Source organism: Vigna unguiculata, chromosome 2 (assembly GCF_004118075.2).
Source record: "Vigna unguiculata cultivar IT97K-499-35 chromosome 2, ASM411807v1, whole genome shotgun sequence".
Lineage (NCBI taxonomy): Eukaryota > Viridiplantae > Streptophyta > Magnoliopsida > Fabales > Fabaceae > Vigna > Vigna unguiculata.
In genome coordinates, this window is record NC_040280.1 from 31,638,874 (window position 1) to 31,663,966 (window position 25,093).

General features: G+C 33.1%; 2 protein-coding genes across 2 annotated transcripts; both read left to right on the forward strand.

Moving 5' to 3' along the window:
- Positions 1 to 6,251: 6,251 nt before the first annotated feature.
- Positions 6,252 to 9,179, forward strand: LOC114173204 (protein IQ-DOMAIN 14-like). The gene is made up of 4 exons (XM_028057461.1): positions 6,252 to 6,717; positions 7,892 to 8,098; positions 8,267 to 8,341; positions 8,518 to 9,179. The coding sequence occupies exons 1-4, from the start codon at positions 6,433 to 6,435 to the stop codon at positions 9,106 to 9,108; spliced, it is 1,158 nt and encodes a 385-aa protein (XP_027913262.1). The 5' UTR covers positions 6,252 to 6,432; the 3' UTR covers positions 9,109 to 9,179.
- Positions 9,180 to 13,571: 4,392 nt separating this feature from the next.
- On the forward strand, positions 13,572 to 24,367 carry LOC114173878 (E3 ubiquitin-protein ligase At1g12760-like). Its single transcript, XM_028058537.1, has 5 exons — positions 13,572 to 14,389; positions 16,272 to 16,391; positions 22,031 to 22,163; positions 23,047 to 23,211; positions 23,881 to 24,367. Exons 1-5 carry the CDS (start codon positions 13,809 to 13,811, stop codon positions 24,052 to 24,054), a joined length of 1,173 nt encoding a protein of 390 aa, XP_027914338.1. The 5' UTR covers positions 13,572 to 13,808; the 3' UTR covers positions 24,055 to 24,367.
- The last annotated feature ends 726 nt before the right edge of the window (positions 24,368 to 25,093 follow it).

Sequence of the window (25,093 nt, forward strand, 5' to 3'; positions counted from 1 at the left end):
TTTTAAAAAATTCAACTTCTATCGGTTAACTGCTCATTAATTGAATTATGTATTTTATTTTCTCATTTTTCTTCATTGGCCTCTTATCTTAAACACCACGCACACTCCACCTTTTAATTCAATCACCACCATTGAGACATATATCATGAGCTTCTCATCCCCGTCACTACTATATAAGGCCCATGTCGCCTTACTCTCGTAGTCCCACCTTACCACCTTCACTACAATTTTAACACCTCACATTCCGCCCAAATGATATGTCTTATTTGGAACCTTGACTCTAACTAACATTTTATCCTTCTCTTATATGTCTTTTGCATTCTTCTCATTTTTTCATACTTAATGCTTCACTGCTCCCATCTCACTTTTCTTTTTCATCGTCTTATAATATTTTTCTTAAATATTTAGGCTTTTATCAATTTCAAAATTCTATGTTCTCCACTTTGACAAAATCGTTATTTGTGTGAAAGGTGAATACAAACAAATTCAAGCTTGTGCTTTGGATTTTTTTTTATTGAAAGTATACAGTTTGTTTATCTTATTGTTTATACACTTGCTATATTTAATTTGGGAAAAAACATTGTGTTTCAATTGTTTAAGAGGGACCTTACGATTGTAGTGTTGGTGCTGAAAAAACTTTTGGGTATGACATTTTTTGCGCACATTACAAAGCGACTATCCTTTTGCTCTATATTAATTAATTATGAATGTGTAAAATTTTGCTTTAAATTTTCTCCTTTTTTTGAAATTGTTTTAAAATTCAGAACAACTAAAGAGTACTTCAGTTCAATTTGGTTCGATTCAGGTTGCTTTGGTTTGGTTCGGTCCGGTCTGGTCCGGTTCGGTGTAGTGTGTCCGGTTCAGTGCGGTTTGATTCGGTCCGGTCCGGTCCGGTTTGGTTTTGTTCGTTTCGGTTCGGTATGGTCTGGTTCATTTTGGTTTAATGCGGTTCAGTTCGGTTTATTATGGTTCAATTCGGTTCAGTGTTGTTCGAATCGGTCCGATCCGATTCAGTTTGGTTCAGTTTGGTCCGGTTCGGTTCAGTTCAGTTCAATAAAGGATTTTTAATGAATTTTTAAAATAGTTGTTAAATGTAAAATAAGAAAATAAAATATGAACATAAGAGAGTTTTAAAATAACTGTTGCAGTCAAAAGAGATTTTTAGACTAACGGTTAAAATAAACTATTTATAAAATAATTAGTTTTTAAAATAATAATTAAGGGTAAAATTGGAATAACGAAATATGGACACATAAGAGGATATCCTCTTTATATATTGTTATAGATGAATAAAATTAATCTAACTAAACTTAACTATAATTATATGTACAATATTAAAGTAAAAAAAAAACTATTTTTAATAAATATTAAATATTAAAGTAATAAAAATTAAACCATATTATTTTATTGTTTATTTTTAAAAAATTGAACTTCTATCGGTTAACTGCTTACTAATTCAATTATGTATTTTATTTTCTCATTTTTCTTCATTAGCCTCTTATCTTAAACACCGCGCACATTCCACCTTTTAATTCAATCACCACCATTGAGACATATATCAAGAGCTTCTCATCCCCGTCACTATTATATAAGGTCATGTCGCCTTGCTCTCGTCGTCCCACCTTACCACCTTCACTACAATTCTAACACCTCACATTCTACCCAAATGATATGTCTTATTTTGAACATTGACTCTAACTAACATTTTATCCTTCTCTTATATGTCTTTTGCATTCTTCTCATTTTTTTCATACTTAATGCTTCACTGCTCCCATTTCACTTTTCTTTTTCATCGTCTTATAATATTTTTCTTAAATATTTAAGCTTTTACCAATTTCAGAACTCTATGTTCTCCACTTTGACAAAATTGTTATTTGGGTGAAAGGTGAATACAAACAAATTCAAGCTTGTCCTTTGGATTTTTTTTATTGAAAATATACAGTTTGTTTATGTTATTGTTTATACACTTGCTATATTTAATTTGGGAAAAAACATTGTGTTTCAATTGTTTAAGATGGACCTTACGATTGTGGTGTTGGTGCTGAAAAAACTTTTGGGTATATGACATTTTTTGCGCACATTACAAAGCGACTCTCCTTTTGCTCTATATTAATTAATTATGAAAGTGTAAAATTTTCCTTTAAATTTTCTCCTTCTTTTAAGGTGTTTTAAAATCATCACAACTAAAGAGTATTTCAGTTAAGTTTGGTTCAGTTCAGTTTAGTTTGGTTTGGTTTGGTTCGGTCTGGTCTGGTCCGGTTCGATTCAATGCGGTTTGATTCGGTCTGGTTCGGTTCAATTCAGTGCGATTTTTTTTGGTTCAGTGCAGTTCGATTCAGTTCGGTTTAGTACGGTTCAATGTGGTTCGATTAGGTCCGGTCCAATTCAGTTTGGTTTAGTTCAGTTCAGTTCGGTCTGGTCCGGTTCGATTCAATTCAATTAAATTTGGTTCCGGTTCAGTTTAGTTCAATGAAGGATATATAATGAATTTTTAAAATGGTTGTTAAATGTAAAATTAGAACAAAAATATAAACATAAGAGAGGTTTTTAAAACAAATGTGGCCTACAAAAGAGATTTTAGACTAATGATTAAAAGTAAATTATTTATAAAATAATTAGTTTTTGAAATAATAATTAAGAGTAAAATTAGAATAACGAAATATGAACACAAAAGATGATATTCTCTTTATATATTGTTATATATAATATATGTATATAATAATTAAAATATTACTAAAATTTAATATTTTTATTTATTTAAAAATTATTTTTTTAAAGGGGTAGTTTGGTCATTTTTATATTTTATTTATTATAATTTTTTTTAATATATCACATCAATTACTACCGAAATCACTCACTAATTTTTTTTCAAAATTTATCCCTAAATTTACTAATCTTTCCCTCTAAATTAATTAAAAAAAATACACATATTTATTTATACAATTTTATCTTTACATTCTTTCTTAAATCTATATATTCTCAAGCGACCAAAGCCTAAGCAAACATGCTTAACTAGAATAAAAAAAAGAAAAACAATAGTGGTTCTCACATTTCAATAACAGGTGTAAAAGTGATTGTTACACGAGTATATATTTATTGAAATCTATTTTATAATAATTTATTATAACGGTAGCTATATAATTTTATAATAAAATAAAATTAAAATTAAAATCTATTTTATAATAATTTATGATACAAAATTTTCTATGTAAGTTATCCTTACGATAGGTAACAATTTTATAATAAAATAAAAATTTATTATATTATGTTTTAGTTTTAAATATAAATATCATGATAATTAAATACTATTATCAACATAGTATCTTTAATTTGTTCTTACTATTTTCTTTAAGGAGAGAACAATCGAAAAAGAATTTACCAAAATTTAAATTAAAATATGTAATGTTTTAATTTTACATATAAAATTAAAATTATTTATTAATAAATATTTATATTTATTAAAAAAAATTAGATATTAAATTTATAATTTATATTTTTAATATTACAATTTATGATATTATATTTATATATTATTTAATTATTATAATTTATCTGCTTTTTTTAAATTTTAATACAGTTTAACTATAGCTAATGTTTTGACTACTTTAATGACGGATTCAATTAAATTTTTGAAAAATATATAATATATAATATGATAAGTGGTTTCTTATTTTAAAGAAATTTTTAAATAAGTCGAAAATATAGTTATGCATACTCCAAAACCACTTCTCTGTGTGATGAAAAAAAATAAAATAAAATAAACATCACCAATACAACCGTAAATTAAAAATAAAAATTAATGAGCGGGACCATTTTAAAGAATCACATAATGTTATCTTTTAAAGTTTTAATATTTCATTTTTTAAATCAATGATGATTGACTCTTTTTTTTCCACATTTGTATAATAAACATCTTCTCAATTTATACTTAAAAAATTGTACTTTATATTCCTTCTTTTTTTTTACAAATGGGGGCCATTTTTGTTAGGAATTCCTTGGTGTGATTTATCTAAGGATGCACTTGCTATTACAGTGAAATACTAGAGTGAAAATTTGTTTAATTTAATAAAAATTAAAAAAATCCACAAATACTAGAGTGAAAATGTAATTGTCAAATTTAAAAATAAATAAACAAGAATTAGAGTGAATAATAAATGATTCACCAAGGAATTATTATCGTTTCTATTTTCTTGTTATACAGTAGGGATGACAATTAGGGTCTGGTCCGCGGGTTCGCAGAAAAAACGCAAGACGGATCAGGATAGTGAGTCCGCAGGTCTGCGCGGGCTCGGCCAGCATAGGCCTGCGACCCGCACGGGCTAGCTCGCGGCCTGCGCGGGTCGGTCCGCAAGCCCGCACAAAATTAAAAAAAAAAAAAAACTTGCACTTGTGTATATTAATTACTTCTTTTATGGACTTTTGCATTAATATTTCAAATTCTTGTATAACTGGAAAAGACAAGTATTATGTAATTTTTAATGTGCTAAAATTTAAAGAATACATTGTGTATGTCATAGTATGAATATGATGAAAATGTTGAATTATCAATTTATCATCTAATTCCCCAAAGTCTTTACTTAATTTTGTGAACTTCTTAATGTTTCCCAATTTTTAAATATTGAAAGTTTTATCATAAAAAATTAAAAAATTAAAAAATTAAAAAAAAAAGCGAGCCAACGTATATGCGAGACGGGTCAAAGTATGCGGCCTACATAAAATGTGCGGGACAGGACGGGCTGACCCGCAGTATGCGAGCCTTATACAGAGCGAGCCTAAATGAGGTGGGCTGACTCGCATTGCCACTCTTACTATACAGTGGGGTTTAGTTATACAAATGACACTTTTATACTGTGCGTATTTTATTAATAGTAAAATTTACAATGATTATGAGGAAATATTTCTATAAGATTTTAACATCTTTATAAATTAGCTTCTGATTTTTTTATTAGCAAAATTCTGGAAAAAATGATTTTATTATGTGTAATATTTTTATATTTTTTTAGATAAGTATACTATATTATGCCTGTTGAATATAGGTGTCGGTTAGGTTAGATTCGTTGACTGTGTAACCCGATTGGTCCAATTTTGAAGCTTCTCCTCAAAGTGAAAAGGTACAGACAGGGTTCATATCTGCATTTGGTCACCATCATGTTTGACCATTTCAATTCACACTTCTGGACTCCACATTTCCAACCACCACTTTCATCAAACAAAACAAATTCACACAATTTGATAATAAAATATTTCCCATCAATTTCTTCTATTTAAAATTGAATGTGAAATAGTGGAGAAGGAACTAGAAAAATAATATAGTGCATATTTCGAAATACTTTGGATTCAACGTAATATAAAAGTAACAACATTGTGTTTGAACTCATTCTCTTAAAACGTGTAATTTTTACGTTAAACATAAACACAACGAAAATTCAAACTTGCTTAACATAACTTGGTGTGTATATGCTTGGATCACGAACCCTCATTCTCATTCAATTATAATTATTGTTGGAAGTTCCACATATCGATTAGAGATAAGATAATTATTTTATAACATATAAGTGATATGCAAATCTGACCTTACAAGCCGGTTTTGTGGGACTGAATTAGACTTAAAGTCCACTACTAATATGGTATCAGAGTCAGGTTAGAGCCTATCTTAAAAAATTTTCTTAGACATTCTATTTCATCCTTTATCGGGCCGCTAACAGACCACTCATTCATTTCTAGTCACACACACGAGATGAATATAAGTCAGTGTGAGGAAATGTGTTGAAAATCCCACATTGACTAAAAATAACACAATTATTTATAATATATAAGTAAAGTGCAAACTACATATATTAAATTTTGATTTTATAAAATTGAGTTAAACTTAAAATTCAACTTCTAACTATTATAAGTAATACTCCATTATTATGTAATGCTAATATATATAATATTTTTATATTGAACTTTCATAAATAAAATAAAATTGAACTAAATCATCTTTATTTCAGGGTTTTCCTTTACCTAGGTTAACGACATTATTACACCATTAAAGTGAATGGTTAAATAAATTTTCTTTTTTTTTGTTGTTATAAACTTCAAGGATATATACTCACATTTTTTATTGCTTTTCCTTGCCATATTTCCTAGTCATTAATTTTATGTTTTTTCTTTGCCTGAATACACGTGTGTGTAATAGACTTGTTGTCTACGGAAATCATTATATAAAAAGGTGAGTGAAAGAAAATAGAGAAAAAGAAAAGGATTTATTTATTGCACACGCATTATGTTAGTTCGCTCCGAACGAGTTCTTACTATGTTACTGTCTGATTTCTTCAGCTTACAGAAAAAGCCACCTTCACTCTCTCTTTCTTTTTCACAAACTCACTTCTAACGCATCTTCAAAACCCAAACCATTAGGTTAATCTTTTCCTCTATTAGACCCACTTCATGGGTAAGGCATCCAAATGGTTTCGCTCCCTTCTTGCTCTCAAAAGACCAGACTCGCCGTCCGCCGCCGCTCCCAAGGAGAAACGACGGTGGAGCTTCGTCAAATCCTACAGAGAAAAGGACCATTCCGCCGTCGACCACCACGCACCACCCGTCCACTCCTCGGTACACGCGGAAAGCGCTGATCCCAACCTTCCAGCACTCACCGCCGTCACCGTCGTCGGAGGATTTACCCGAGAAGAATCCGCAGCCGTTAAGATTCAAGCCGCGTTTCGAGGCTCTTTGGTTCGTATGATCATTCATTATATTATTTTCTGTAGACCATTAACGAAAATTTTTATGTACATTCGAGTGCGAGTACCATCTTGCATGAGGGTGTTTTAACATAATCAGTGTTTGTTTATTATGGTTAACTTGTTTGCTCCAAGAGAGTCTTCAACGTAAAGTAAAGTGTTTTATCAATTTTCAAACAAGTTAAATAAGTTTCCTTTTTGTTTGTCCTTATGTTTAAGCGGTGTTGGTGAAAGAAGGTTTGAGTTTAATAAGGAAAAAAATATGAAAGATCGTGGAAGAAGATCGTGTCGTCCTATGTTTGCAGATTTGGCTTATTGTGAAGGAGCTTCTGCTTAGAACTTGTTTGCTGCAAAACGTAATTTCTTTCTCTGAATGAACATTAATTAAAACTGATTAATCTGTTCGGTGACAGCTACTAACGCGTTTGTTTCGAAGTGCGTCAGCGTCAGCGTCTCCCTCTTTTTCCCTTGAAGCCTGTTTCTCTTACCTTCGTGTTGCCCTTTTCACCATTAAATGTGATCTTGCTTTTCACTCTCTTCACACACGCAGAGCAACGTAAAGTGTATAATAAAATTGATTGGTGTTACTTCTCATTCACTCACCTCTTTGCTTTAAATATCACCGTGAGAACATATCAAGTAATTTTCAGAAGGAAGAAAAAAAAAACAGTTAATGGATCAAAACAATCTTATAAAACTACAATAAGTTTTCGAAAAAGATTTTATAGGAAAGGAAAAGAATTTTGGTATTCTTTTGGCTTTTTTTGCGGGGTTTGTGGGGACTGATGCAAATCTAAAGGAGCAGCGCCACCCTGTAATATAAGATAGGTTTGTTTTTGATTTGTTTTTGGGTGGACTCTGACGACTTTTTCAGCTCATTAAAGTCCCATTTCATGAAAACAGTATTAATACCATTCATCACCATAACACTACTCTCCAGACATACTTCAATAATGCTCACTAATACTTTTCACTTCATTACAGCTCACACAGTGTCAATGCTACTTCTCATTCAGAAATTCATAAATTATTCGTCTTATTTTTTCCCTTCTTTCTAAAACAAATTAACATGATTTGAATTTTTTAATTGTGGAAAAAGATAATGATAAATGTTACGTTGTTTAATGAAAATATGATGATAGTTTTAATGACGTTGAATTTTGTAGGCAAGGAAAGCCCTTAGAGCGTTAAAAGGATTGGTGAAGCTACAGGCGTTAGTGAGAGGTGAGATTGAGAGAAAGCGAACATCAGAATGGCTTCGAAGGGTCCAAACACTCTTACGTATTCAGGCCCAGGCCCAATTCCGTGCTGGGCGGGCCCAAATTTTGCACTCACCTTATCGGAATGCAAACCCATCCACTGCGTACCTCCATGTAACCATTTTCAATCCTCTTTTTTCTCTGTTCTAGTTTTAATGCCTTTAAATTTGTTACGAACATTTTCATTGGATAATCAACCACATGACATTCTAAATTTTTCAATTAAATTAATGATGTTGTCCCAATGCAAATACGTTACCTTAGAATGTCTTCCATTCACAGGGATCACCAGACAAATCTGAAAGCCCCATCAGATCCGAGAGCATGAAATATGATCACTCACCATCATTACTCAAGGTATTTACACCTTCTATTCATGACTAAATTATTTGTTGTGTTAAAAATCTCACGTCTAACGTTGATAAACTAGTCTACAATAAATCGACGTAAATTTTAATTTATAAATAGGTTTTATAAAATTGAGTTAAACTTAAAATCTATTTGTTAATGAGGAAACACACTTATGATCGTAGAGAAACAGTTCAAAGTCCCGCATGCAGATGAATGTTAATGAAGAGAAATCATGGCATGAACGAAGATGGTGGTCAAGAGGTTTTAGCCTGGACGAAGAAAGATGTGTGAGGATTCTAGAAAACGATTCTGGAAAAGCACACATGACATCAAAGGGTAGAAGCCATGGTTTGGTCGGTGAAGGTCAGTGTTACAGCCCTCTAAAATGGAACGAGGTTGAGGAAAACTCATGGTGTGGTGGTGAGAACAGTCCTCGTACTTTATCCTCCTCGTCTAAAAATGGTGTCTCCAAACGAAGCCCTTTTACTCCTACCAAGAGTGATGGGTCAAAGAGCCATGGAAGTGGTTATTCTGAACCTGATTATCCGAGTTACATGGCATACACTGAATCCTCAATGGCAAAGGTGAGATCTGTGAGTGTTCCAAAGCAGAGACCCACCCAATACCAGAGGTCAACTTCATCTTCTAACAGCTACTCGCTTCATCATCATGGATTTCAATCTGGTGACTCAAAGTTGGCCACGCAAAGATCACACGCAAACTTCACTCATAAGGCTTACCCTGGTTCTGGTCGTTTGGACAAGCTTGGGTAACCTGTGCCGTATTATAAATAATGACTAACGTAAATATATGTTCTGTTGGAATGGATTTTCAATGTTTTTATCGGTTAGGAATCAAGTGTGAGTCTAAGTTTCACATTGGCTATAAATAAGAAATAGAGTATTATATAAAGATAAAAACCCATAAACCTATTACATTAAGATTTTGAGTTAAAAATGATGTTAATGCCTTTTAGACTCAAATTTCATTAGTGTTATATCTCTCCAGTAAAATTCTCTCTGTAAAGCCTAACCTAACGGTTCTTGTGTTTTTTTGTGGATAATGTACCTACTGCACTACAACCTCACATTTACTATCATCATTTGTTGCATCTAATAATTTCATTGCACGGAGGACTCCTCTTTTCCGTCTTCAATGAAGAGGGGGATTTGAAAAAGTTGATATAGGTAGCATAATTTTATCTGGCATATAAAAGAAAATAAATTAGAAGTTGAATGTTTGGTTCTTTCACAATGCAAATGCACGAGAAGTAGGGAGGAAATAAGTCGTCTAACTTTATATGGAATAAGAAGATATGTAAATAGAAGTATGAATAGGTGAGAAATAGTTGAGTGGGTCTTGTTTTAGGTTCTGGAAAAACTGAATTTAAAAACATCGAGTACTTAGATTTTAGAATTAAAAAAAATTAAAACTTATTTAAACCATTAGTTGTATGTCTCTATGATTCGTTTGTTGTTGAATGTATGGTTTGCGTCGAGAAAAAAATTGAAGTTTTGATACGCACAGAGGAGCATTTTTTTTTTTAAATTTTATATAAAAAGTAACAAAATATTTGAACTTCAATGCTTTTACAAATTTGCAAATTTGTTAGCTTCTACTTCATTTACTTCTATTTCATTTATTTCTCACGACACGAATTCTATTTTCTAACAAAATTACACAGTCCCATTTCCTTGGAATTTTCTTAATTGTTTGAGCTACTGTGAATTAACTAAACGAGTTATTAGTTAAGTTGTTTAACTTATTTAATTATTTGAGATATTGTATTTAAGGTTAAATCATATTATTCGTTCTCATTCCTGTAAAATAATATTAAATTGGTCTTCTTCTTTTTTTATGAATCTCAATTTAGTTTTGATTTTGAAAAATCGGATGAAATCAAGTCTTTTTTGTTATGAACATTAAAAAGTTATCACATATCCTTATTTCTATTTTGTCTTAATTCAATCTCATTCTTTTAATTTAATAATTTTATTTTTTTCAAATTGAAACCAAATTTAAATTTTGTATAAATTTTATACAAATATTTTTATTAAAATTAATATTTTTAACAAGATTAAATTTATTTATATTTATTTACATTGAATTTTATTTAAAATTATTTTTAAATTTGAAATCATTCTAAAAAAATGAGATAATAAAATGATTTAACCTATATTTAAAGATAAATGGTAGTGGTGAGTTTTCTAACATATCACTTTTATTCAACGAAAATGATGAGAGATTAGAAGAAAGAAAAATGAGATTTGAGTGTTGTAAATGAATTAGGTTGTAGAACAATGATAGTTGAGATGATTAAGGAAAGATGAAGTCCAATAATTGTAGGGTGTGTGAGAAATGATGTTTTCATGCAAAATCCAAACAAGTACCCATGAAGGGTCCTTCTCTTGTAACCCTTTACACAGCATAATAAAATTCCTTCTACTTTCAACTTCCAAATCACATATTTCTTTTAATTTCTTCTCCAAAGTTATATAGTAACACACGGTTTAGCACATCAAACTCAAAACTTGTGCCCATAAAACCCTAATAATCAAAATAAAAGTATTATCATGACTCAATTACCAAAGATTCATCATCTCCACTTATAAAACAATATGCAAGTACATTTTCTTAGACATGCAAATCACTAAAAATGTAACCAACCAAAAAGAAATTTTCTCTAAACACAAAAATGATGGTTTGCTCACATCCTCTTTTGGAATCTTTAAAAAATAACAATTCTCCTATAAAACTATAAAAAGTTGTAATAAAATATATTTTAATAGTTTTTTAATCTGATAAATTATTCAAATATTATATAATTTTAGTTTAATTATTTCAATATTGATTATAAGTATTTTTTTAAAATTGTGATTGCTATTTTCTTTATCATCATAAAAAACTATAAAGACATGTGATTAATTATCTTTCTTTACAGTGGTTAATACAAGAGATCTTTTAAATTTAGAAACGATCTTATTATACTTACAATATAATATAAATATGTGTTTGTACTTTCTATCATACTATTTTATTTAGTTGAGTTAAATTGAATGTTTATTGTAATTTTAAATAATACACATTTTAAATATTATATATATATATATATATATATATATATATATATATATATATATATAAAATAGATTCTCCAAAAGTAGTATGTTCTAACTACTTTTGTTGTTGGATATCATAGTTTTTCTTATTTATTTTTATTTTGCTATTATTCAACGTATCTGTATCTTCGTTCTTTTTTGTTTTCAGTTTGTTGTTTCCTTTAAACATAAGTGATTATCCTTTATTGCGAGTTTTTGTGTTGATAATAATAATTTTGTGAAGTGTTTAGTTCTACATTTCTGTATTTTTTATATTTATTTTTTAATAAATTTTAATGTGATGATAAATGATTAACAAATTTTAAAATATTAACGTAATTAAAATTTAGAGTTAATATAATACCTAATATCATCTTACTTTAAAATCATTCTTTTAATGATCCCCTTTATCTGGTATTATTGGAATCTTGAAATATAAGATATTTTTGTTACAAGAGTTATAATAATTTTATTTAAAGATATAATAAATACGGAAATAAAGAGATAGCGTGTCTATAAAAAATGAGAAATTTCATCATATATTATTATAGATATTTACTTTTCTCTATATATTGGTGATTAGTTTTTTTTTTCTCTTATTAGGTGTATTTTGTAGGGTGATTTTTCTTTATTCTATACAATTAGGTGTTGAAAAATATAAGGGGTTAGTTACGAAAGCAATTTGAATATTAAATGAGTAAGGATCAAATAGAAAGAATGACGTGTACAGTAACCAAACATAGGAATGTGTGTCTCATCTCTAATATATAAAAATTTATAATTTTAAAATATAAAAAATTGCTTTTACAACAAAAAATAAGTTGAGGGATTACAAATTATTTGTGAATAGAACTATTCTCTTATTTTTTAAATTCAGGAATTGTATGGATGCTTTTGGGTAAAGAATATAATCATGTATTATAATATTAAATTCTTCTCAGAGATAAATAAACCAATTTATCTCTGAGACCAAAAATAAGTTGAATTTACATTTTAAACCAAATTGCTGAATGATGAGTTAAAATACGTTTTCTAAACCAAAAATCCAAATTTTAAAAATGGACTGAATTTTTTAAATTAAATGATGAGACTCTTGCCATTCAATTCAGTCCACAAGCTCTGTTCATATAATGTATCTTTATCTTAATTCCACTCAATATTTAAATAATTAATTTATTAAAAAAATATGTTACTATTTATTGTCGTCATAAAAGTTAGATATATTTTTATTTCTTAAATAATATGAATTTAGAAATTGTTATCCCTCGATCTATGTTTTAACTTAATTGTATTAATTTTTTCTCTTACAAATTAAATTACATTTGAGGTTAACAATTGAAATATTTAATCATTTGATTCTAACTCAAATTCAATATAAAATGTTATTTAACATATAAAAAATAAATAATATCATTAAATGAAAAATAATTATATTAATTTATCATTAAAATTTAAGAACTGAGATATATAAAAGTTTAGATTATAAAAAAATTAAATTTTACAGAACAACACACATGTTAATCCTTGTCATAAAAAAAATATCAACAAAATAACTTAGCCCTCATGAAGTTTTTAGATAATTTACCTATATTATTCTGACTAGGTCATAAATTATGTTTACATTCCTGGATACAAATATGAAGAAAAATAATTAATACTTACTTTACTTAACAATATAATTAATATCATTTACTTGTATTAATTATATCGACAAACATTTTTAAGGGTCATTAATTGATACTATAAAAAGTGAACAAGAGTAATTGAAAACAAAATCTTAGTTGATTCAAGGCACTTTTGAAAGCCATCATTAAATAAAATGAAAATACTACAAATTTATTTATATTTATATAATCTTTTTCTTCTCATAAAGTAATTTGGTACGTGAGCTAATTAGATTAAGTATTAAATGAAATCAGAATATTGCACCTAACCGTAGCATTTAAGAAAAAGCTTGGAAAGCTCAGATAAAACATGAATGAGCAATTATTAAAAACTTGACTTAATTTTTATTTATACACATGAAATGGTCTTAGGTTAATCCGAACACAAAACAGGACAAACATCCCCTTAATCTCATTCCCACTTAAAAAGAAAAAAAAAAAAAAACATTGTCGTTGTCGTCATCACTAATCATCATTACGGATTTTATTTTGCAAATTTCAAAGTCCCATTTACAGATAGGTAAGGTATCTCTTCCGTTCCGTTCAAATCAAAACCACAATCATTCATTCCTTCAATCGCCTCTACAAAGTGCCACCTCCACCCATTTAAATTCGGTGCAAACAACAATTTTTTCATGTTCTGAACCGAGTCGTTAGTGGACTCGGCGAGTCGCTTTCCGAATCTGTGTCTCAATCTCAAGAAGCTCAAACATGCCGACAACAAGGTCTCCGAGCCCTTCTTCTGAGGACATCGTCGATTCGACGCCGCTTCTGGCCAATTCTGGCGGCTCCTCCTCAGAGGAGCTTACCACCGGGCGTCGATTTGCTCGGCGGCAGAGGCTACGGCAGGCGGCGAGGTTCCTCCGGCAGGCGAGCGGGCGCAGAATGATGCGAGAGCCGTCGATGCTGGTCCGGGAGGCGGCGGCGGAGCAATTGGAGGAGAGGCAGAGCGATTGGGCGTATTCGAAGCCGGTGGTTGTTCTGGACGTCGTTTGGAACTTCGCGTTCGTGGTTGTGGCGGGGACCGTGTTGGTTTTGAGCGCGAGCGAAGCGCCGGGGATGCCTCTGAGGTTGTGGATTTTGGGGTACGCTATGCAATGCGTTCTTCACATGGTTTGCGTTTGCGTAGAGTATAGGAGAAGGAGGAGGAACCAACGCGCCACCTCGTCGGTTTCAGCGCAGGACAGAGTTGGGAGCAGCAGTGGAAATTTGAGTTCATCTTCGAGGGAGGGTTCTGCTTCTGGCTCTGCGCAGTATGTGTCGTTGGGGCAACTCGATGAGGAGGGTACCAGGTGAGTTTCTTCACCCTTTTTTAGATGGTTTATTTTGGGTTTTTATTTGGTAAAAAATTCGCTGATACAGATACTTGTGTTGATGGATGAAGGGTTATTAAGACTGTGATGTGAACTTTTGGAATTCCGTGTTACATAAACGAAATATAAGGTGTGAGTGAGTGTTGCCATGTTAGTCGAATTTGTGATTAAGTGTTAATGTAGGTATCGTAGCATTCTCTTTAGGAACACTTATCGTCGAAAGCTTGGATGAATTTGAAGAACTCCTGAGTCTCTCACGAATACTGAGCCATGTAATCTAATTTTCTGTTAAAGGGGTTCTTTTATTTAATTTCTCGAAGCACATGTCTAAGTGTGTATGATTATGTACCAAAAAGGATCGATGTTAAACCGCATGGGATATAACTGAGTGTATTTCAGATTTCAGCCTTCGTTCTCTTAAGCTCATTCAGCTATTGGAATTGGAAGTCGCCCTAGATATTAGAAAATAGTCCATTTAATTTTAATTATTGTCTTTAGCTTGTGTGAGGCGAAACTGCTGTTACCTTTTGACTTGGATGTTATGCACTCAAATCCTAAAAACAGTAGTCTTTACAAGAACTGGACAATCCTCCTTTCTTGATCAAGCTTTTGAGATTGAATTTTGTCTAATTCATTTCTAATACTTGTGAACTGGATCACCCTTTTGTTTAACACATACATTATATTTAGAATTGTGTTAGAAAGCGACCCTAACGGTATCCACCCCTAACCTACCTTGGTTGTGGTTTCTTGGGTTGTCTTAGTTACGGTCTAAAGGATGGTGTTCAGTCTTACATCAACTAAAAATATGACTTCAATTCAACAAAGCTGATAAGACTTAGGTTTTGGCATGTTTAGGCGAGCTTCAGTATAAGAACTTATTATAGGAAAAAAATATGAAGAAAAAAACAAAATTGACTTCTCCATAAGTTAAAGTTAACTTATGCACAATTTAAAATTAAAATTTAGAAGAATTATGAGAGATCTACGCATTAGCTTACGAATAAGCTCCTTTTTATGGAGAAAACCGTTCAAACATACCATGAGTTCAAATTGTAAAATGGTATTAGAACAACAGAGAACGTTAGATTCATTGTTGGGCCACTTGCATTACCGCACTCCAGGTTAGTAGTCATGATGGGTGTGGCGCTTTGGAAAGTTGTCTTAGTTGCAGTACACCCCAGTCTCCCATAGTTGTAGTCTCCTTTGGGACTGCCAATTTTGTAGGTTGAGTTAGGCCTAAGTTTTAAGTAACAATTTCAAATACGCAGAACACAGTTAACTATTACAAAATTTTAACGCGGAGTCTAAAAATTACAATTTCGAGAAGTACCCAGGCACTTAAATATTCTACTGAATATCTCATAGTACTTGACGTGGGACTTAAGCACCTCGCAATATCCAAATTACAATGAAATTCCAAGGGGTGTGGTCTAAAAGGATGTAGAAAGGGAACAAATAGAGCGTTATTTCATTGTTTATTATCTCTGATGTCATTCTGTACCAAACATTATTGTTGTGTACTAAAACAACAGTGTACATTGACAACACAGTCTTTCTCTTGCATTTTTCTTTTATTTTCATAGCAGTCTCTGCTCGGCCTCTCACCCAATCTTTGCCAACTCAACCTTCCACTGAATGTATTAATCGTTCCTTCAAAAATTGGATATTCCGTGTAATTTATAATCGACAGTTAGTCCGAAAATGACGAGGATTTCTTAGTTCAACAAAACATATTTTAGTTACAAACAAGATATTTTAATTTTACTATTATTTATCAATGTAACTTTTTTTTTCCTCATAAATTCTGAACAATGAAATTCTAATTTTGTGCATTAATTTGCTGCTTGTTGGTCATCAGTGTTGCAAAGCATTTGGAATCAGCCAATACAATGTTTTCATTTGTTTGGTGGATTATTGGATTCTACTGGGTATCAGCCGGTGGTCAAGAATTAGCCCAAGATTCTCCCCAGCTTTACTGGTTTGTCCTTTGAGTCTCTGTCATTCTTATTGATCATATATTTATTGTTATTTAGGTTTAATTAAGTTTCAAGTCTTTCATAAATTTTGGGTATTTTTAATTAAGTCCTTATTATTTTTTTTGTCTATTAATACTCATTTTTTTTTTTATATTTTTCAATTGAGTCTCTCTCTGTTGTCCGATTTTTCCGGTAATTGGATGACATGGCTGTTATATTGTCTACTCATCTTGCTTATATTTCTTCATGTATTAAGAGATGTGAGATTTTATGATTAATATAAAATGATATTGTGATTAATGTAAAATAGCAATGATTTTAATTGGTTCCATTGAAAACATGTTGGGTAACAAGGGACTCTCATTGTCACCTAATGGTAATGACGGTGACGCTCCCTTGGTATTTGTAGATGATGATGTGGAAGCAATTGAAGAACATCACATTCTCATTATCAACATGTTTTTAATGAAAACTGTTGAGATGTAATATTTTATTTATCATGTATGGGATCCTTTCTTTAGGGTTAGGGTTAGGACTGGGCCTTGACTCTTTGTATTCTGCTTACTATCTTCTTATATAAACAGTAGTAAAACAGTAACAGTGTAGTTCTTCACTGTTTCATTTATCTGAAATCTCTTCAAGATGGTATCAAGAGCCAGAACATGAGTCTGGTTCATCTTCACTGTTTGTCACAGTGACTATCATCGTCCGCCGTCTTCCGCCACTGTCCGCCGCCGTCCGCCGCGCCGTCCGCCGTCGTCGCCGTCGCCGCCGGCGTGTTTACTCCGGCGAAGTCAGGGTTAGGTGCGCCTCGAGGAGCGCAACCCATCCCCGCAAGTCACGTCCCCAGAAACCTCCGCACGCGCCGCCACGCTCCGCTTCTCTCCGGCGACCTTCAAGCGCGTGTACACCACGCGCCACCGTCGTTCGTCTCGCCGGAGCCTCCTGGTCTTATATCTGCTCTTGGTTCTCTGTTTCGGTGACCATATCTTGAACCTAGGGTTTCTTCTCAAAAGTTAAGTTTTTTTTTAATGGCTTCTACGGGTGGAATGTCTCCCTCTCTATCAGCTACTCCTATTATTACCTCTGCGAAACTGAACTGGAAAAATTACTCCTCTTGGTCAGCTTCGGTGGAGTTGTGGTTTCTTGGTCAAGGTTATCATGATCATCTTGAAAAAGAGGTCTCTAATATTTCAGAGGAAGAGAAACCTAAGTGGCAGAAATTGGATTTTCAGTTGTGTGCTGTTTTATGGCAATCAGTTGAGCAAGGGGTCTTAGACATTTTGAGACCTTACAAGACATGCTTCTCTTTTTGGAAAAGGGCACAAGATATTTTTGCTAACGACATTCAACGCCTCTTTGATGCAACTCAAAGAGTAGCCTCACTCAAACAAATCAATCATGATATGGTTTCTCATATCGGAAAGGCTAGGGCTGCAGTAGAAGAATTGAAGAGTTTTTTTGTGGCTGATTCATTAGAAGATATCAACAAAAAACTTGATAAGTTTTACATGGTCTTAATTCTGAGGAGCCTACACTCGACTTTTGATCATGTGCGTGATCAAGTTTTAGCCGGTGATCAAATCCCTTCGATGGACAACTTAGTTACTAGACTTCTTCGTGTACCTACATTGGTCAAAGATGAAAGTTCAACTGATGTTTTTGAAACATCAGCAATGGTAGCACCACGAGGAAGAGGAGGAGGTCGGAGCAACCGTGGAGGACGTGGTGGTCGAAGTGGGCGTCCTCAATGCTCATATTGTAATAGAATGGGCCATACCCAAGACAAGTGTTATTCCTTACATGGTTTTCCCGATAAAGCTGCTCATGTGTCCAAGTCTGATCATTCAGAATCTAGAATTTCTGATGAAGAGTACCAAGAATTCTTGAGGTACAAATCTGAGAAATCCAACAATCCTGACCCATCCTCTTCAATGTCAACTGCATGCATCTCTCAATCTGTGGAAGGTCTTAGTCCATGGATTCTTGACTCAGGTGCCTCAGATCATGTCTCTGGTAACATTTCCTCATTTTCCTCCATTTCCTCTCCCAAAAGTCCTCATTTTATTACTGTTGCAAGTGGATCCAAAGTGGCATCTCAAGGAATTGGCAAAGTTTCTTTATCACCTTCACTAAATTTAAACTCTGTTTTGTACATTCCTCATTGTCCTTATAATTTAATCTCTTTGAGTCAATTGACTCGTTCCTTAAATTGTTCTGTAACCTTTACTGCTAATTCCTTTGCTATACAGGAACATGGTACGGGTCGTCTGATTGGAGAAGGACATGAGTCACGGGGACTTTATTTCCTAAAACCAAGCTCCTCAGTATCTTGTTTTGCAACTTCATCCCCAAAACTTTTGCATGATCGTTTAGGTCACCCAAATTTGTCTAAGTTGAAGATGATGGTTCCGAGTCTCAAACACATTCAAGCCTTAGATTGTGAATCGTGTCAGTTAGGAAAGCATGTTAGATCTTCCTTCCCTAAAAAGTCTGAGACACGATGTAATTTTGTTTTTTCTACTGTTCATTCTGATGTTTGGGGACCAAGTCGTGTCACTTCTTTTGGTTTTAACTATTTTGTAACGTTCATTGATGAATTCTCTCGATGTACTTGGGTTTATCTAATGAAAGAAAGATCGGAACTTTTATCCATATTTGTGTCCTTCTTTAATGAAATTAAGAACCAATTTGGGAAGACAATTAAAATTCTCAGAAGTGATAATGCTAAGGAATATTTTTCTGCTGCGTTTTCCTCATTTTTATCTTCCCAAGGAATTTTACATCAGTCAACATGTCCTCATACTCCACAACAAAATGGCATAGCCGAAAGAAAGAATAGACACCTTATCGAAACTGCACGCTCTCTCATGTTGAATACCAATGTTCCTATTCATCATTGGGGAGATGCAGTCCTCACTGCTTGTTTTCTAATCAATAGGATGCCTTCTTCTTCTATTGAAAATAAAATTCCTCACTCGATAATTTTTCCAAATGATCCTTTGTATCGTGTTTCTCCACGTGTGTTTGGATGTACTTGTTTTGTTCATAATGTCTCTCCAGGTCTTGATAAACTTTCTGCAAAGGCTATTAAGTGTGTCTTTTTGGGATATTCTCGCCTCCAGAAAGGGTATAAATGTTATTCTCCCTCAACCAAAAGGTATTATATGTCTGCTGATGTTACATTCTTTGAGGACACACCTTTTTTCTTGTCCTCCATGGAGGAGAGTTCATCTATTCAACAAGTCCTTCCTTTACCATCCTGTGATCCCTTGGTTCTTCCTGAAACTCAACCTCAAAATGCCAATGACATTGTTCAACCACCTCTTCTCACATATCAGCGTCGCACTCCAGTGACTCCTTCCTTGCCTGAAGACCCCTGTGACTCAAATCCTTCTCCACCAGATTCTCGAATCATGGATCCTTCATCCTCTTCATCTTCTCTTGACTCCGATCACACTTGGCCTATTGCCCTTCGGAAAGGTACTCGCTCTACTCGTAATCCACATCCTATTTATAACTTTTTGAGTTATCATCGTTTGTCTCCTCCATATTTCTCTTTTGTTTCCTCCTTGTCTACCATTAAGGTTCCTAAGAATGTTGATGAGGCACTTGGTCATCCTGGATGGAGACAAGCCATGATTGATGAAATGCAAGCACTTGAACACAGTGGGACTTGGGAACTTGTCTCTCTTCCTCCTGGTAAGAAGTCTGTGGGCTGTAGATGGGTCTATGCTATTAAGGTTGGTCCGACTGGCGCTGTAGACCGACTCAAAGCCCGTCTCGTCGCTAAGGGGTATACTCAGGTTTACGGTCTTGACTATTGTGATACTTTTTCTCCTGTGGCTAAAATAAGTTCTGTTCGTCTTTTCCTTGCTATGGCTGCCATTCGCCAATGGCCTCTGTATCAGTTGGACATTAAAAATGCCTTTCTTCATGGTGATCTGGAAGAGGAGATATACATGGAGCAACCTCCTGGGTTTGTTGCTCAGGGGGAGTCTGGGTTAGTTTGTAAGTTGCATCGTTCTCTCTATGGCTTGAAGCAATCTCCTCGAGCTTGGTTTGGTAAATTTAGTCGTGTTGTGCAGAATTTTGGATTGAAACGTTGTGAAGCGGATCATTCAGTATTTTATGGTTATACTTCTCCTGACAAATGTGTTTATCTTATGGTTTATGTTGATGATATTGTTATCACAGGAAATGATATCACTAGAATTGCTCAATTGAAGAACCATTTGTTTAGCCACTTTTAGACCAAAGATTTGGGTCGTCTTAAATATTTTCTTGGTATTGAAGTGGCGCAATCAAAAGAAGGTGTCATCATTGCACAGAGAAAATATGCTATTGATATTTTGGAAGAAACAGGTCTGACAAATTGCAAGCCCATTGATAGCCCTATGGACTCAAATCAAAAATTAACAAGAGATCAAGGTGAACCTTTCTCAGATCCAGAGAGATATAGAAGGTTGGTTGGAAAACTCATCTACCTTACTATAACAAGACCTGATCTTTCTTATCCAGTGGGAGTTGTTAGTCAATTTATGCAAAATCCCCACATTGATCATTGGAATGCTGTGATTCGCATTCTCAGATATGTAAAAGGTAACCCAGGACAAGGATTGTTGTATGAGAACAAGGGAAGTACTCAAGTTGAAGCGTATTGTGATGCAGATTGGGCTGGTTGTCCAATTGATAGAAGATCTACCACAGGGTATTGTGTATTCCTTGGAGGGAACCTTGTATCTTGGAAAAGTAAGAAACAAAGTGTTGTTGCTCGATCTAGTGCAGAGGCGGAATATCGATCTATGGCTCTAGCTACATGTGAACTAGTATGGATTAAACAACTCCTTCAAGAGTTGAAATTTTGTGAAAATGAGCAGATGAAGTTATATTGTGACAACCAAGCAGCCCTTCACATTGCCTCCGATCCGGTGTTTCATGAGAGAACAAAGCATATAGAAATTGATTGTCATTTTGTTAGAGAGAAATTACTATCCAAGGATCTTGTTACAGAGTTTGTCGGCTCTAATGAACAACTTGCAGACATTCTGACTAAATCTTTAAGAGGGCCTAGAATTCAATTTATATGTTCCAAGCTTGGAGCATATGATCTATATGCTCCAGCTTGAGGGGGAGTGTTGAGATGTAATATTTTATTTATCATGTATGGGATCCTTTCTTTAGGGTTAGGGTTAGGACTGGGCCTTGACTCTTTGTATTCTGCTTACTATCTTCTTATATAAACAGTAGTAAAACAGTAACAGTGTAGTTTTTCACTGTTTCATTTATCTGAAATCTCTTCAAGAAAAACAATAAAAATCACTTGTGGCCGCTTTACATTAACCACAATACCATTTTATACTAATTACGAAGGCTTCACATTTCTTAACACGTGGAAACAAGTAAGCAAGATGAATAGACAAGATAATAGTCACATTATTCAGTTCACAAGAAAATTAGAGATCAAACAATTGAAAAATATAAAAAACTGAGTATTCAATAAACCAAAAAGTTGAAAATACTCAAATTTATGAAGGACTTAAAATTTATTTAAACCTATTATTTATTCATCTTTTGGAAAATCTGCTGATATTTTCTTATTTTAGTTAAATACTTTTGACTGAATCTACATGTGTTGCAGGCTATGCATAATTTTCCTGGGTTTTGATGTTTTCTTTGTTGTTTTCTGTGTTGCACTGGCGTGTATCATTGGTATCGCTGTTTGCTGTTGCCTTCCATGTATCATTGCACTTCTATACGCAGTTGCAGACCAGGTAAGTCATGTTTCATTGGTCATTTAGCTGTCCGGTTTTGAAGTCTGTAAAGCTATTGAAACTACTTTCTCAGAAGCTCCAAATGGAAGCACTGTATTCTGTATAAAAATGGGTAGGAAGGTGCTGAGCAGTAATCTTTGAAGTAACTTTGCAAATTTAATCATTTCAACATATATAATAATAATTTGTATAAATTTAATGCTGGAGTCTTTGCATTTGTAGAACACATGAATGGACAGATTAAACAAGTGTTAAATTGGATAGATGTTTCACAACGTTAACTAGTTTGACTTGCCCTACTACTGTACTATTGTGGACTAACACAGTGAACATGACTCATTCCTAGAGTATACAAAGGCATAATGGATTTCATAGACACGTAATCCTATTATTTAGGTGCTCTTACTAGGTCCTCTATTTTTCTGCACACCTTAGATACTGTTTATACATCTCTATTTTTCAGATTTTTCAGGTTTGTAGGCGAGGCAATATCGTAAATATTATTTCTTCTGAAACTAGAGATGGGATCTGGAGAGAAAACCCAAATATTCTCAGTTAGATTTTTTTTATTCTTATGATAGATTCAGCAACCAAAATCTAATGGTACTTTGAGAATCCAAGGAGGGTGTTGAAGAGCTTTTCTGGTGTAAAATTAGAAAAGATTGATAAGGGATGTGTTTTAGGTGTCATAAAGAGATATAGCTCAGATATGTGTGCCATGTAACTTGATTTTCTGTGACATTAAGTTGATTGTGAATGTACCACTAATATTATTGACATGGTGAATGTTTTGTAGCATAGGAATGTTAAATGGGGGATTTCATTGTTATCTATCTATCTATTTATTGTTACTTACTAATGTCCTTGTCTGTGGAAAAAACAGGAAGGAGCATCAAAGGAAGACATTGAGCAGTTGTCAAAATTTAAATTCAGGAGAATTCAAAGCAATGAGAAACTTACCGGAACTATACAGGGTCCTGTTGGAGGAATAATGACTGAATGCCACGCTGAGTCACCTATGGAACATGCTCTTGCCGAGGAGGATGCGGTATGTCATAAATATTATGTGTGGGCGTAACCCATTTCAGTCGGTTTTATTTCTTTCGTCTCTTAATCTATATTGGGCCTGTTTGGGAAAATTGTCATCAGCATTTGTAGTTGAGAAAAATACGTAGGAAAAAATGAAATAAGTTTTTATAAGCTAAGAGAAACTTTCATATTAACTTCTCTACAAGAAGATTTTTAATTTATACACAAGTCAATTTTAATTTATAAAGAAATGTATTTCATCTGTTCTTTTTCTTCGTCTAAACGTGTTTATGGAGAAATTTACCAATCAGACTAATTGTTTTTATATATTTCAAACAGAAATCCATGTTTCAAAGAGACACTTTGTTGCATACTGTTTTTAGTGTTACTACCACAGTTTTTATATGTGTAGAAATACAAATTTGTCTTCTGATCACAAACTGCAATTTGTAAATATGTTGTTGGTATGCGTGCTTGACTTTAGGGACTATATAGGAGAGAGAGTAATACTTCAAAAGAACTAAATTGATGGTTTCTTCTCTCACCATAACCTTATAAACATAAGGAAATTGACATAATGGTTTCAGTGCCTGCTTAGATAATTTTGATATAGTAATTTAGTGCTGGAAATAATGGATGCCTTATCAGTCACTACCATTCTGAAAAATTTCTTTTAATTTTCATACAGGAATGTTGCATCTGCCTTTCCTCTTATGACGATGGGGTTGAGTTAAGAGAACTTCCTTGTGGTCACCATTTTCACTGTGTCTGTGTGGATAAATGGCTGTATATTAATGCCACTTGCCCTCTCTGCAAGTATAACATCTTAAAAAGTAGCAACCTTAGTCAAGAGGAAGTGTAGAAGATTGATGTCAGGAAAGTTTTTAGGGCCATGTTGAGGAATCTGCATACTTTTGATTCACAGTATAATAGGCACAGCTTGTTAAATACACTTTGACACAGTCCTATACAGTTGCTGCTGCTGTGTTCTGTTATCATGCATCGGTAGCTGTTTTGAGTATTTGTAGTTATCGTGGCTTCTAACTGGTTGTGTATATCAGTGTTCTTTAGTGCATACCGGCTATAATTCTCTTCAGAGGGAATTTGATTCTCATTTTTATAGCGGTTTATGTACCCATCATTCCCAAAATCTTGTGTTCATCATGTCTCACTCACTACATGTTACGATAACCTTGTGTTCATTTCAGTGTAAACAGAGAAAGGAAAACAAAAAAAGACAAATAGATTGATATTAATAATTATATATTTACGGAGTTTGTATATTTAGTGAAATACATACAGCAAAAGTATGATACAATTAGAAGAAAAAAAAGAGAAATAACTTAAAAGAGAGATTTATATCGTATAAAATACAAACATGGTTGTCATATCACAGTTTCCCAAATTCTCAACTTGTTTGATGTGCATGTTCGACCCATCACAGTCCCTTTTTGTCATTTAAGTACACAGAGCTCTCATCTTCCAACAAACCAAAACTTTTCTTCCTTTCTTTCCCAGAAGCTACTGTAATCAATTCTGAGCTTAGATAATAGCAACTTTCAAACAAAATGTTGATATTAGCAATGTATATATTAGGCCATTTTACCTCAAGGCCACAATGGAACATAACTTTTCATGTTCACTTTTACAACTGTACCAAAAGTTAAATGCTTTTTTTTTTTTTCATTCTTGTGTTTATTTTTTCTCATTTCTCACAATTTTTCCTTAAATACACACACCTGATTGATGAAAGCTTTTGAGTGATATTGCACCAAATTTTCCGCGTTGTTGCGGCTGTTAGGATTAATAATTAGACGTCTGCATCATCCTCTCTGTATCCTCCCTTTTATCATTTCTGTGTTTATCTTTTACGACAAATGCTTAATATTCCAATTGTCAAT

Excerpts from the sequence above, each read along its gene's own strand:
- LOC114173204 (XM_028057461.1), top strand. The coding sequence starts at position 6,433 with ATGGGTAAGGCATCCAAATGGTTTCGCTCCCTTCTTGCTCTCAAAAGA. Across the intron at positions 6,718-7,891 it reads CCGCGTTTCGAGGCTCTTTG|GCAAGGAAAGCCCTTAGAGC; the intron begins GTTCGTATGATC and ends TGAATTTTGTAG. Across the intron at positions 8,342-8,517 it reads ACTCACCATCATTACTCAAG|AGAAACAGTTCAAAGTCCCG; the intron begins GTATTTACACCT and ends TTATGATCGTAG.
- LOC114173878 (XM_028058537.1), top strand. The coding sequence starts at position 13,809 with ATGCCGACAACAAGGTCTCCGAGCCCTTCTTCTGAGGACATCGTCGAT. Across the intron at positions 22,164-23,046 it reads TATACGCAGTTGCAGACCAG|GAAGGAGCATCAAAGGAAGA; the intron begins GTAAGTCATGTT and ends TGGAAAAAACAG. Across the intron at positions 23,212-23,880 it reads CTCTTGCCGAGGAGGATGCG|GAATGTTGCATCTGCCTTTC; the intron begins GTATGTCATAAA and ends ATTTTCATACAG.